Genomic DNA, 15,019 nt, shown 5'->3' with positions numbered 1-15,019 from the left:
TTGCAGGACATGGCAGTAGTTGGCAGTGAACCACCACAGGACATGGCAGTAGTTGGCAATGAACCACTACAGGACATGGCAGTAGTTGGCACTAGTGAAGGTGGCAGTGAACCACCCCAGGACATGGCAGTAGTTGACACGAGTGAAGGTGGCAGTGAACCACCTCAGGACATGGCAGTAATTGGCATTAGTGAAGGTGGCACTGGCAGTGAACCACCCCAGGACATGGCAGTAGTTGGCAATGAACCACCGCAAGACATGGCAGTAGTTGACACGAGTGAAGGTAACAGTGAACCACCCCAGTACGTGGCAGTAGTTGGCACTAGTGAAGGTGGCAATGAACCACCACAGGACATGGCAGTAATTGGCAATGAACCACCACAGGACATGGCAGTAGTTAGCAATGAACCACCACAGGACATGGCAGTAGTTGGCAATGAACCACTACAGGACATGGCAGTAGTTGGCAATGAACCACCACAGGACATGGCCAGTATTGGGGGAGATGAGAGAAGCAATGAACAGACCAATGATGAGAGACATGATAGGGTGATTGCCGTCAGTGAAGAAAATGACCTGTCAGATGATTGCCTGGAGTCAGGGGAAGATATGGAAGTCAGTAGTGACCATTGTTTCCCCTCATCTTCAGGGGAAGATGTAGTGTCAGATGAAGACCCGCATGAAGGGCTTACCTTGAGATCACGTAGGAGAATAAGACAAAATGTAAATGTCAGAAGAATTGAAGACACATGGAAAAGAGGCCACAGGTATGAGGAGCCAACTGAATACATGCACCTTGGTTCTGATGACAGTTCTGAAAGTGAGGATGATGAAGGGTGGTCATCACACCTGAAACGTCACACTGGTTCAATGGAATTTACAGGTGACCCACCTGGCCCCAATGTTCCTTTGGATGAGAATGCAAGTGTCCTGGAAGCATTTCATACCATTTTTCCTACATATCTGATTAAAAAACTGCGCCGTGAGACAAACAAATATGCTCAATGGAGCCAGCTCAGAAAACGCAAGAGAGATAAATTTTGGCATGAAGTCAAAGATGATGAAATTAGAGCATTTCTTGGAATCCTTATCTTGATGGGTGTTGATCCAAAGATGGAAATTGGGGACTACTGGTCTAACCAGACTGCTCTTAGGAATGAATTTATAGCAGGAACAATGAGTAGAAATCGATTTCAAAAAATACTTCAGTATTTTCACTGCAATGATGCTGACAAAGATCCAGCAAATATTAGTGATCCTGAGAGACGTAGAATTGAGAAAAGTCGGGAACCAATGTATAAAGTACTTCCAGTCCTAAACAAAATTATGGAGTCTTCCCAAAATTCTTATAATCTCCACCAAGAGATAGTAATAGATGAAGCTATCATAGGTTATAAGGGGAGTAAAGCAGGTATCCCAACCGTATTTATTCATAGCAAACCAAGATCCAAGGGATTTAAAGTTTATGTACTTGCAGATGCAGTCTCTAATTACATAAGCTGTATCAGATTCATGACAGTATCTGCCATTACTGATAGAAAAGGGGATAGAAAAACCCATGATCTGTGTGTTGATATGATCAGCCATGTACAAGGGTTCAATCATATTTTATATACAGACAGTTTTTACACTAGTCCTGACTTGGCAATGACTCTGCTAAACAATCATCACACATTCCTTATTGGCAGTACTCGGCCAACCAGGAAGGGAATGCCAACTTGTCTAAAGGCAAGTGATAAGAATCCTGACAGTAAAAGGATAAAACGGCTTGAGAGGGGTCAATTTGTCTCAAGACAGAAAGGAGACTTGGTTGTAGTCGTATGGAAAGACTCAAAATTATTCACTGCTCTGACAACATGCAAGGAAGGTTTCAGGACCAGGGGAGAGAGACTTGTAAGATATGTAAAAAACAAAGAATCGCATAAAAGAGTGACCTACACAGTGCCAGCACCTGAGGTTATAGAAAATTATAACCAGTTTATGGGTGGTGTAGACAGAGCAAACCAGTTGAGGGCATATTACACCTCACAACGCCAAACCCACAAGTGGTGGAAATATGTATTTTTCTATTTGTTGGACACTGCCTTGACCAACAGTTGGATAATTTATCAAACCATAACCAATGCCAATCTGACACACAAATCTTATCAATTAAAGATTGGTATAGCTCTGGTTGGTGGTTTCTCTTCACGTAAGAAAGAGCTTGTCACTGCACAGCCATCAATTGACAGCTACAAGGGGCACACACTGGTGCGTGAGGCAGGACGTGGACATTGTTGTAGGCTGTGTATCAAACTAAATAGAAAGACAAGGAGTGGAGGCTACCACCTGAGCAGCTACAAGTGCAACCGATGCAGTATTCACCTTTGCAGGGACTGCTTCCTGCCCTATCACCATATTTCTACAGGGAAGTCAACTGTGTACAAAGAGACCCAGTATAATGAAGAGGATCAGGCAGAAGCCAGACTAAGGTGGGATGGCAGAGATCCTAGAAATCAAGAAAGACCAAGAGTGGGAAGACCAAGAAGAAGACAGCTTAGAAATTAGTGCTGGAACTTTTTGTTAGGATGGGCCCAAGGGTGGTGGGTGGTGTTGGGTAGGGTGATATTTATGCAATTGTAAACTGACCATGTATGCTTTATTTTGCAGGACTAATGAATCAGTGCAGTGTGAATATTATATATATATACCTACTAATCAGTGTATTTTTAGGTAATTAGATATTTCTGAAAACCAGACCAAATAGGACTCAATAAATAATACTCCATGCCAGTTTTTTTAAATGCACAGAACAACGCCTCAGTTGTCAATAACTGTGTGTGTGTGCTGTCCAATTGTTCATGAATGTGCTCAGCAAGACACACCATAGATTACTATGTGTGCCTACAAGCCTATCCAATTGTTCATGACTGTGCCTCTGTACTATGTAATTGTACTTAGGTTGTCAGCAAGCCACTCCATATCAGTTGTTATCTGTTGTGTACTTGGCCCAGTTATATTTGAGTAGGCAAGTGTAACCTGATCCAGTTGTGTATGAGTTTGTCAGTTAAAGTGGAAGTTAACGCAAAGTATCAGGGCTCTACCAAAACAATACACAATTGGCCAGAAAGGTCATACTCCCTTTGGGAGATAGAGAATTAAAGATCACTACAACAATCAGTGTGTTATTTACATCACTGGAGATCACCACAACAATCAGTGTGTTGTTTACATCACTAGAGATCATCACAACAATCAGTGTGTATTTTACATCACTAGAGATCACCACAACAATCAGTGTGTTGTTTACATCACTAGAAATCTCTACAACAATCAGTGTGTTGTTTACATAACTAGAAATCTCCACAACAATCAGTGTGTTGTGTACAGATCTAGAGATCACAACAATCAGTGTGTTGTTTACATAACTAGAGATCATCACAACAATCAGTGTGTTGTTTACATAACTAGAAATCTCCACAACAATCAGTGTGTTGTTTACATCACTAGAGATCATCACAACACTCAGTGTGTTGTTTACATAACTAGAAATCACCACAACAATCAGTGTGTTGTTTACATCACTAGAGATCATCACAACAATCAGTATGTTGTTTACATCACTAGAGATCATCACAACAATCAGTGTGTTGTTTACATCACAAGAAATCTCCACAACAATCAGTGTGTTGTTTACAGATCTAGAGATCACAACAATCAGTGTGTTGTTTATATCACGAGAGATCATCACAATAAACCCTGTTCTGTTTACATCACTAGAGATCACCACAACAATCAGTGTGTTGTTTACATCGCTAAAGATCATCATAATAATTCCTGTGTTGTTTACATAACTGGAGATCACCACAACAATCAGTGTGTTGTTTACATCACTAACGATTACCACAACAATCACTGTGTTGTTTACATCACTGTGTTGTTTACATAACTAGAGATCACCACAACAATCAGTGTGTTGTTTACATCACTAGAGATCACCACAACAATCAGTGTGTTATTAACTTCAGTAGAGATCACATGCAATTACCACAACAAGCACTGTGTTGTTTAGAACACTTTAGATCACCACAACAATCACTGTGTTGTTTACATCACTAGAGATCACCACAACAATCCCTGTGATGTTTACATCACAAGCGATCACCACAACAATCATTGCGTTGTTTACATCAGTAGAAATCACCACAACAATCACTGTGTTGTCTTCATAACTGGAGATCACAACAACAACCACTGTGTTGTTTGCATCACTATAGATCACCACAACAATCACTTTGGTTTTTACATCACTAGAGATCACCATAACTATCACTGTGTTGTTTACATAACTAAAGACCCCCACAAAGTCACTGTGTTGTTACATCACTAGAGATCACCACTGTTTTGCCTTCATCACTTGAGACCAATATAACAGCGTTTTTGCACCATGAGAACATCACAACAAACACGATCAAAGGAGTTCGTCACAACAGTCAGTGTGTTGTTAACATCACATTAGATCAGTACAACAATCACTGTGGTGTTTACATCAAAAGAGATACCACATTAATCAGTTTTGCTGATGTTACACGAGATCACGAAAACAATCTCTGTGTTGTTTACAGCACATGAGTTCACCTCAACAATTTCTGTGTTGTTTGCTTCTCAAGAGATTACCATAACAATCACTGTGTTTTTTTACATCACAAGATTCAATATAACAATCCATGTCATTGTCTTCAATAACTTTAACTTATTCTTTGTTTTCTTAATTCGAATGTTACTAATATGAGACTTGCAGTACAGTCTTAACTTCAAAGCTAGCTATCAGCTGGCATAGTTTTTTCACAAAAAAACTTATAATCTGGCAAAATGCTCAAACTGTACTCTATTGTCTTGTACATTATTAATATATATCAAGGCTAATATTTCTTCAGCCATAGAATCTCAGCTGCTGAATTCAACATGCGATACATTTATCAATCTGAATGCTGATTTTTATTCGTTTTTTTTCTGTTTTTGGACTTGCTCAACAAAGAATAATTTAGGATGAAGTCTGCATTAAGCGATGATGTTGGCATCGATGGTAATGAGTCTCCATTCTTTATTGAAAAGATAAAGGCAGAACTCAGTGATAGTAAGTTGGATATTTGCAATTGTATGTACTCTGTATTATAATGGAACTCTGTCTGTGCTCAAATTTGTCAGAACTAGAGTATTGTGATCACTGGCCTGTCACCATTTCCTTTATCATTATGTTGATTACTTTTAACAGATTCCCACTACACACGTTGTAAAAGACAGATGAGTGCATCAATCACTGATGTAGGAGAATCTGATGATAGTGATGAGTTTGCTATTTTTATTGAGAAGATAGGTGCTGAAATAGATGACGGTAAGTTTGTTATTGTTAGTATTTTAGTCCCCTTCTGATTAAGTACGAAAACGAGGACTTATTTTTTGACCTGTGTATTTGTGCGCCCATGCGATCAGAATTATATCTTGGACATACCAATACCAATTACATTCAAACTTCGCACATACATCATACAGAATATTATACATATGTACATGAAGAATCATCAAAATCAAGCATTTTTGACATTCCAGATGGATTATGTTCAACCTTCGTACATACATTGAACATTAAGAAATCTTGATGCCCTCATTTTGTTTTTGAGATCTGATTCAAAATAGCCGACCTGCGGTCATTTTATTTTAATGAATGCGATTCTAGTGTCGTATCTCTGACATGTTTTGGCTGATAATGTTATAGATATATTCATTATTTATCGTGTTATAGATACACAGTTGTATTGGTTTGGCAATCAAATTCAAAATTGGCGACCGATTGCCAAATTGTTTTAATTATTGCTGTTCTAGTGCAATATCACTGAATATGGACAAGCACTTGATGACCAGGCTCTAGATGACTAAATGTCAATCGTTTTAATGTTAAATCATAACAATTAAACATCTGCTTCTGGATCCATAACTCTGACATGTTTTTGTTCAGACTCTATTACTATGAACATAACTTTTTATCTTAAATTTGGTAACTAACATGGACTGTGCCATGCATGACCTGATTATCTTGCCTCTTATAATAATAAAAAGTACGGTAGACAAAGGGACTTTTGCCCATGCTAACACTCCACTCACTTATGCCCACACGGCCCAAACTGAATACGCGATCAATGCGATCAGTCTCGGCAACATGCACACGGTCCTGAAAAACATTCCAGACTTTGGAATCCCAGTTGGCATACACGATCTCATGGCAAAACCCTGAACTCCGAACATATCCCAAGTCCAGATAACGTTTGCAATGTGATTACCAACCCTGTAAACTGTTCTAGCCTTGGTCACGTGGTACGTGACATGCAATAAAATCTCTGAGGTCATGGACCGAAGTGTATGGTGGAGTTTTCAACCCGCCTATTCACCTAGTTCATACCCATCATAGACACCAGGCCCCTCCCAACCACCACACTTTTCGTTGCAATTGGCTTTAAGTTCTCATATATGGAGAAAACAGGGAAGTGAAAATAAGGCAAATATGGGTACCACAGGTGGACCTCACTCAGATGATATTTTCAATTCTCAATTAAATTTTTGATGAATATATTTGGTAAAAAGTGATATTTTTGACTTCTTTTTTAATAAATATTCCCTATATCAAATTTATGCCTTCAATTCACTCTGCATACAGTTTCTTTCTTATACTATGGTTCAGATTGCTTGTGAAATATGAGAGTAATTGAGCTATCTCAGCCGAGAAACTGATTGTTTGTTACTTAGCATCGTTCGGGCACATTCCTGAAGGGCAAGGCCCTTATTATTATTGTCCAGTTTTTATGGGCCCAAGCACGAAGGACTTGGTTCCTAATATAGTTGTCTAGCTTTTATGGGCCCAAGTCTGCTAGGCGGCCATCTTGGATTTAGTGAAAGCAGAAATTGTGCGATTGCATGTGTTGTATTGGACATTTCTCAAATTTTGTATTACATTCTTTCGCGGAAATGACACATGGCTAGGTCACGTGTTTTGGCACCCATGGCATGGTAGTGTCTAACCTCATTAATATTCATAACTGTTGTATCTCAAGCACTGTTACAGATAGGAAGATGAAGTATGTGTTATTATGAAGTCGTTAAACAAGAGATATTACTAAAATAACAGATGACTGTATATTAACATGTGAATGCATTAATATGCATAACTCATATCTGAAACACTATTGCAAAATACTATCTGCTTAGTACCGGATTCTGCCGTAAATTCGCTCATCCGAAAAATCACCCTGGGCGGTTTCACGGCTGGTGGGCCCTTATTTGGGGTTCAAATTTTCAAAAAGTGATCATCAAATATTTGGTGGGATGGGGGGCTTATATTTTCTAAACAACTTGACTAAAAACGCGTAACAAAAGAAAGAAAGACAAAAAGAATTAAAGCCGAGAGTTAGCATCGGTTCTATAATTAACCATGTCACATGATTGTCATTAGAGCATTGAGACTGCGATCGTAATGTAGTTGGTTCCATTTTTTTGATTTGGTTATCAAGATATTTCAGAATATATAATGAATCATTTGTTTCTCATGTATGATTTAACCGATCAACTTCATATTTGGCATGTAGCATTTGGGCAATGCTTTTTAGGGAAAAAATAAAATATTGTTTATGGATTATCTGCCTTATTAGATTTTTGAAAATTTTTTGGCATTCTCATGTTTGTTTCGTTCATCCTTGATATTTGGCATGTAGCATGTATTGACAAAACCTTTTAAATGAAAAAGATAATAATTTTCATCAGTCACAAACTTTTGTCGTCATCTTGGATTTGTTGACAAAATATGTTTAACAGATTGGTGCTTTAACAGATTTTTCATATATCATGCATGGCCATACCTTCTAACGAAGGTATCAGTAGCATAGTCTGGCCGCCCATATATATATTAACACTTTTATAAATTCATGTTGAGGTACACATTGATTGGTACTTGCCATATTTTGCTTAGATATGTTACAATTCAAGTTATATTATTCTATGAAAGACATTAGGATTACACGGATATCAACGCCGACGTAACTGTTATTTGGTGACAAAATGGTGACAGTAACATGTCATTATAGTGTCGTTTAAATTAATGAACGAAAATTGATTATTATTGATATGTTTGCTTGTTACTCCAGCTGCATTCCGTGCCATGAAACGCATTTGTTGCTCTAAACTGTCAGGGAATAAAATTGAATCTATGAAAGATCCAGCAGAACTGATCAGTGCACTTGAGGAGGCAGCAGTTATATCTGAAGGTAATCTGGATTATCTGTCAAGATTATTGGAGACTGTAAACAAAACGAAGCTTGTTGAGCAACTAAACCAATATCAATGTACCCATGTCAACAGTAGAGGTAAAAGTAGCAAATTTTCTGTTTTACCATTAACATTCTGCCTTGCTATGCTAGGAGCAAATTGTTCTTTTCCACAATTGTCAAAATTCTGCCCTGATGTGCTCCCACACTATGTACCTTTCTACATTTGTTGAAAATCCGTTTTGCTGTGCCCCACACTACACGTATACACTGTTCCACCAGTGTTGAAAATCTGCCTTGCTGTGCTCCCACACTATGAACTTTTCCACCATTAAAATATTAGAGATTAATTATAGAGAATAACACATAAAAAGAAAAACTTTCACGTTTGTAATTTTGTAATTAAACTTACCTCTTCATGTCTGTTTTGTCACCAGATAAAAAAAGAAAGCAAATAAAATCAGATTCAGGTTTAAAGTACAGTAGGCACTATATAGGTAAGTATACATATTAACTACCTGACTTGCATATTAACAACATTTCTAAATATATTTTTACCTTTTTTTGAAAATTTATAGGCCAATTGAATGAATCTCTTCAAGATTAATTCAGTTCGTAACATTATCATTAATTATCTATTTTGACTGCCAGGTGTTTAAGCACAAATGGTGATATATGACAATAGTTTTAATCCATGTAATCATTATTCATTTTGTTAAACGAGTTCTGAAAGTAAGAAGGATTGAAAATGCCAGTCCATGGAACATTTGTGACCACCTGTTGCAGTAACACATGCAACACAACGTCGCCTCATGGATGTCACTAATCTCTGTAGTGAACGTTGTGATATCGCTTGCAACTCCTGGATCAACCATTGGGCTAGCTGAAAACGATCCACGTTTCTACGTGTTCAACGAATCTGCTGTCGAGCTCAGTCTAAACGAGCAGTTACGTGGCATGGGAGAAGGACTGGCCTAACAGCCTGGCATTTAGGTCTGACATTTCTGGCCCTCAGACAGTGCCGCACAGTCTGGTCACTCACATTGGTATGAGTTGCTGCTTTGAGGGTCCTACGTAGGAAATTGGCAGTTACGGTTCGGTTACCAAAGGTTGAGATAAGGAGGTAGAGGTTTTCAGCAGGAGTTGTAAAACGTGGACACCTTACCAGGGTCTGCTATGTACTATTGGTTTCTCTGTAATGCTATGATAGTCTGTGAATAACAGATCGGGTCACATTTAGCGTTCTTGCAGCTTCTCGTAAAGAAACACCCTTATTCAACCAGCATATGGCCCTGGCTCTCTTGTTAAATTGTTAATTATTAAATATCGATGTGGGGGCATGTTGCAAAAGCTGCAACAACGCCATTAGTGTGTATTCTGATTACCATAATTTGCAGATGTGTTCATAAGGATGCATAATGTACAAGAAAAAAACCCCTCAACATTCTTTGAAACACAAGAATTAGAGCAGGTGCATGATTTTCCCCTGTAAGATTATGAAACTGTGAAATTGAGGGTGCACCTACTCTCATCTACTAGGTTAAGAAAGCATTTAGACATGTGTGCAGATAAAAAACTGCCATTGTGGGAATATTGGGGTTACATGACATCGTTTAACATGGTCTAAACGTATTTGATGTAACAATGTATATTGTTTTGAGTAGCATATATTTGGGTTTTTACACATCCATAATAATTGTAGCATTATAATAAATGTTGGTACAAAATTACTTCATTTGCATAATAATTACGCAATCTCTTTCAAACACCAATTATGCATCGCAATAATACATTGTATACAAGTACCTGGTGGGAACAATGCTTTGGTTTGAAATTCAACCTAATAATTGCCGGATTGGCACAACGTGCGTAATCAGAACATTTTATTAAAATTTAGATAATCCACAGAAGTGATTAATCCTCTTTCTCCCATAGGGCTACACGCATTTCCTCCAAAGTCCAACTCACTAAGTAGCTCGTTTTCCAGGTCGAGTAACGAAACAAACAGCACTGTTTACTGAGTTGTACTTGGGTCTTTCCATTCAACACACATAATTTGATTTGGGTAACAGTTACTGCAAATAAGTTTTACCTGGGCTGTAGGCACTACAAGTAAATTGTAGATGGGTTTTAGGCACTACAAGTAAATCGTAGGTGGGCTGTAGGCACTAAAAATAAATTCTAGCTGGGCTGTAGGCATTGCAAATACTTTGTAGCTGAGCTGCACGTGCTACAATTAAATTGCAGCTGGGCTCTAGTTACTACAATTAAATTGAATTGGACTACAACTAAATTCATGGTAATGGTGATCCAAAGTACTGATAGCTAAACCTAAGATTTTGCTTCACATCTATTCTGTAATACACAATGATACAATCATGTAATTTCAAATGAATTACAAATACTCCTCCATCCCTTGGGCCCGGCCTGGGCTTGGCGCTGTGATGATGAAAATATGATCGCATCTGATTGTTGATCACAGGTGTTGATTGTGACAAATGTATTGTCATTTCTAAATCTCTCTGAGCAATTTGACAGCAGTTTCAGTGTACTGGAATCTCTGTATGTTACAACTAAATCTTCTTCTGTCTTGATGCAAACTGGCCTCTGCAGAGATTTTTTTATGGTGTTGTTTGCAGGGTTTCTACAGGGATTTGTGTGCTGTGAATTGGGGACGCCTTTTTGGCCCTGTCTCATACTTCCAACCAAGTAGGTGTGCTAGTAATCCAGTAGAAGATTTGCCAATCCTATGCTGGTGTGGTATCTGTCAGTGTAAACTACATGGTGCAGTCCCCTGAATGGCGCGGCCAAACCCTCACATATAGCAGTTCTTCTGAGTACATTCACCATGTCTTCCTCATGACTTCCTGTGCTCGTCATGAATTTAAGGCTTGCCATATAATTTGTGTCAACAAGTACATACACCTTAAATCATTTGGCACTTGGTTTTTGCCTGGAAGGTGCCAGAACTGTTGTGACAGAGTTATCACAGTATGGAGAACCGGAGCAACTTTGTACATTGGCTGTATGTGTCTCTCTCTGGTTCTTTCATTTGGACTGATAATATAAGCTGGGTCTGCTCTGACATCATTTGCATGAAAATATTGCAGAGTTTGTTGAAACCGATTAGGACTTATAAATGTGGCAATTTTTTTTCATTTCGCATTGCAGTGTTACATGACCAATAGTCTGATGTGTCACCTTTTACATCAACACCCATAATTATTAAAATGCCAAGGAAAGCTGCCATCTCCATCAGTTTGCACTTTTGACCAATATTTATCAGCACCCTTATGTATAATTCATTTGGCATAGGCATTCGCCTCTTTCTTCTTAGGCTTGTAACTAATGTTTTAGGGAATAATTTGTGGAATGCAGTAATTGGTGTTGGTATATCTTCTGCCTTCAAATTTGGACCAGGTCTTTCACCTGTAAATTCTTCCACTGTGTTTCTGTGTAGAATAGCACTCCAACCATCAGCAACTACGGGCATGTCATGGTAGTTATCACTATAACCTTCACCTATGTAACACACTGGTTCAGTATACAGTGTACTCATGTCCCGAGTTGTCTCTATCCTGTCTGTAAGTCCATGCAAAGAAGTGGTCTTTCATGCCCTGGTTCATCCAGCTTCTCGCCTGTTGTATACCATCACCATCAACGTTACCATCATCCTGCTGTATACCATCATCATTACCCTCAACATTGCCAACGTTGACTCGGGTGGCAAATCTACTTTCCTCACCCTCACTTTGCCAGATCTGCTTTTTGACAATTCTGTAATTAGTTGAATTCATTTGCATTTGCAGACTCCCGAGTCTAATATCATCATAATTTATAACCATTCAGGTTGAATACACTTATAGCGCTGACTACCCAAATGTAACCAAGTAAGTTGCGGGTTCATTCAAGCACAGACTGCCCAATTTGAACTTAGTAAGTTATAAAACAACCCAATTTATACTTACTTGATTTGCCCATGGTTCAAGTTTTGGAATACATGTGCACGTCAATTAGTTTCACAATCTCTTTCCAGATGGCCAAATGGCGACCATTTTTATTCTTAAGCATTTCTGCCACTCCAGAGCCCAATTTTTGTTGTGTATTCAGGGATTTTGCTCAAATGTTCATATACATTGGACACAATGCCACCTGGATGCATTTCATTTAGTTTTTTTTAGATCGGATTAAACATGGCCTTCTGGCGGCCGATATTCCGGAATTGCTTGCCCAATTAAGTTCATACTGATAGATACATAATATTGCACATAAGCACATATGTGTTTGATGACCTGATTCAAGATGGCTGAACAGCAGCCATTGTAATGATAGTGTTGCATGGTCCCACTGAAGTGGCTTTTTTAAGGCCTTGACATCAGCTCTGACAGCCTTGCATGTTTCTCACTTATGTTTCTGCGGTTTTGATTTGTTTTAATTTGTACAGTCAGCCAGTACCCAAGTTTCAATTTCCAGAACGCAGTAATCCCACAGATCCCCTCATTAGTCTCTCGGGTCACCTGGATGACTTGAGTCCTTTTCCATCTCTCATTCATTTAAAAATGTAAAACAAAAATGTAATTCTTAAGAACATATTAAACTGACAGTAGAATTATTAAGCATTGTAAATTTCATATTGATCTTAGTAAAAATATTGTTTATTGTTTCAGACATACCTGTCCTTGTTAACCTGGACAATGCTTCAATTAAAGACAGAACGCTCTACCGGGCATTGGTGAAATCATTTGAACACAACATGGAGGAAATTGCAAACAGTGATGCCGAACATGAAACCAAGATGAGATTGAGACGTGAAGCTCTGAAGGACCTTAAGGTTGGTCTTGTTGATCTCCAAATATCATCTGTCATACTCATCCTCCGATGCTGGAGTTTAAATGGATTATGGACGTTTGAAGCCGGTCTGCAGAGTGGAAAGCTTGCTATGCTGTTAACTGATGTTCTGATAACAGATGAGATGAAAGCAATGGTAGAAGATGAAGGTGTCATCTTACAATTATCAACCACTGTAGATCCTACCTGTCTAACAACGGCTGAAGCATTTTTCAAAGGTAATAATTCAGTATATTACAGCATCAAATAAAGGGTTTGTGTCTTATGGCAAGAGATCATTAGAATTGTTATTACACTACAGTCAGGTCATATTTCCATGCTTACTGTTAGCTGGCTAAGGTTTAAACCAAATAAATGTTAAATTAAGCTTGGGTCGTACTGTATATGCCATTATTAGCAATACATTCTAAACAATTAGATATATTAGTTCTTTCATTTCCCCATTTTGGTAATAGTGACTGCTTTTATTTGTGTTGATTGCAGCACTCTTCAAGGTCCTTTAGTGATCAACCAACCCTCTTAAGCCTCATTAGTGACTGGATTATAGTAACCATCTAAACCTGTTATCAGTTGCGTGAATGCCTTTGAGCCATCCTTTGCACTCCCATCCGATCTCTTGACATGAAGAATTAGCTCTATTCTCTGCCCTGCATAAACCTCCAGTGCAATGTTCTTTGTAGAGTTGGTGCATATCTGCTTGTGAATCTATTCTGACTTCCCTGATTTGGCCCACAATCATCCAAGCTACCTATTTCTCACGGTGGTTACTTTGAGGTAATTCTTTGTCAGGTGGCTTGCTAATCTTCATACAGTACTCACCATGCCTGGAATCTTGCTTTCAATACAAATATACTGCTTTTCAGTCTTACAGTTGTTTCTCTTCCAGTTGTGGTTGAACAAAGCCAAATTTCTTGCACGCTTGTTGTATTGTTACTGTAGTGAATTAACCAGTTATGACTACATTTATGTTAAAGTACAGTTCAGATGATCATGACCTGCAGTATAGTTTATACTTATGGAATATGATAATATGTATAGTGCGTGTTATATAGAAATATTTTTTATTATGCAATACTTGCCTGTAATTTCAAAATGTATACATACTCCTCTAGTATTGGAACAAATCATACATACGTCAACTTGTTAGTGGGGAGTTTTTTTTCTCAATCTTGATCACCAGAGAATTATTTTTTTATATTCAGCTTATGAGGAGGAACAGAAGATATTTACGGATGCAAGAGTGGAAACTGTTACCAAGTTGTATCTCAATAGAGAACGTCAAGCAGGCCTTGCACATTTTAATTTGATGACGACTAGATGGCCTTCAACATTCGAAACAAAACTGTTCACTGAAAGGTTTCTTCAAAGCAAAACCGCTGATATTAAAACATTGCAACCTCAATTTGATGACGATGAAGTTGCCTCAACATCAACATACACACAGGTATTTTCCCATCATTTTACTTTCAACTGATTGTGCAAAACCACATTAGAGACACTTTTCATTATCCCCTGTTGATACACAATGCGACTAATGGACTGACCTCTATGCGTTCACCATCCATGTATGTCTGCTGCAAACATTTTGCATACATCATCGAAGTTGTCTCAATGTCAACAGACACTCGGGTAATATTCAACCATTTGACTTTTAAATGAATTCGCTAACCTGCATTAAGGACACTTTTTTATTACTCCCTGTTCAGACACAATTGGACTTATGAACTGATATCTGTGCGTTCGATCGTCCTTGCATACAACAAGCATGTTCACCTCAAGCTTCATGCATACATCATTAATCTTGTTATACATATGTGCGTCTATTAGTTTCATGATCTGATTGAACATGGCACAATGACAATCAAGTATTTCTGTTATTC

At 38.3% G+C, this 15,019-nt stretch overlaps 1 protein-coding gene across 1 annotated transcript in view; it reads left to right on the top strand.

Annotated features, from left to right (window-relative positions):
* The window catches only part of LOC144350293 (uncharacterized), a 56,830-nt gene that overhangs the window by 16,671 nt on the left and 25,140 nt on the right, over nt 1-15,019 (top strand). Inside the window, exons 3-8 of the mRNA XM_085494359.1 lie at nt 5,018-5,116; nt 5,255-5,374; nt 8,172-8,390; nt 8,729-8,788; nt 12,959-13,357; nt 14,342-14,583. Of these exons, the coding sequence (XP_085350485.1) occupies nt 5,029-5,116; nt 5,255-5,374; nt 8,172-8,390; nt 8,729-8,788; nt 12,959-13,357; nt 14,342-14,583 (1,128 nt within the window). The 5' untranslated portion in view covers nt 5,018-5,028. The remainder of the gene's footprint in view (nt 1-5,017; nt 5,117-5,254; nt 5,375-8,171; nt 8,391-8,728; nt 8,789-12,958; nt 13,358-14,341; nt 14,584-15,019) is intronic.

The sequence above is a fragment of the Saccoglossus kowalevskii genome, chromosome 20 (genome assembly GCF_978046115.1).
Source record: "Saccoglossus kowalevskii chromosome 20, keSacKowa6.1, whole genome shotgun sequence".
In the NCBI taxonomy this organism is placed as follows: Eukaryota; Metazoa; Hemichordata; class Enteropneusta; family Harrimaniidae; genus Saccoglossus; species Saccoglossus kowalevskii.
Note: the sequence above shows the minus strand (reverse complement) of the source record. Positions and strands in the feature narration are given on the sequence as shown.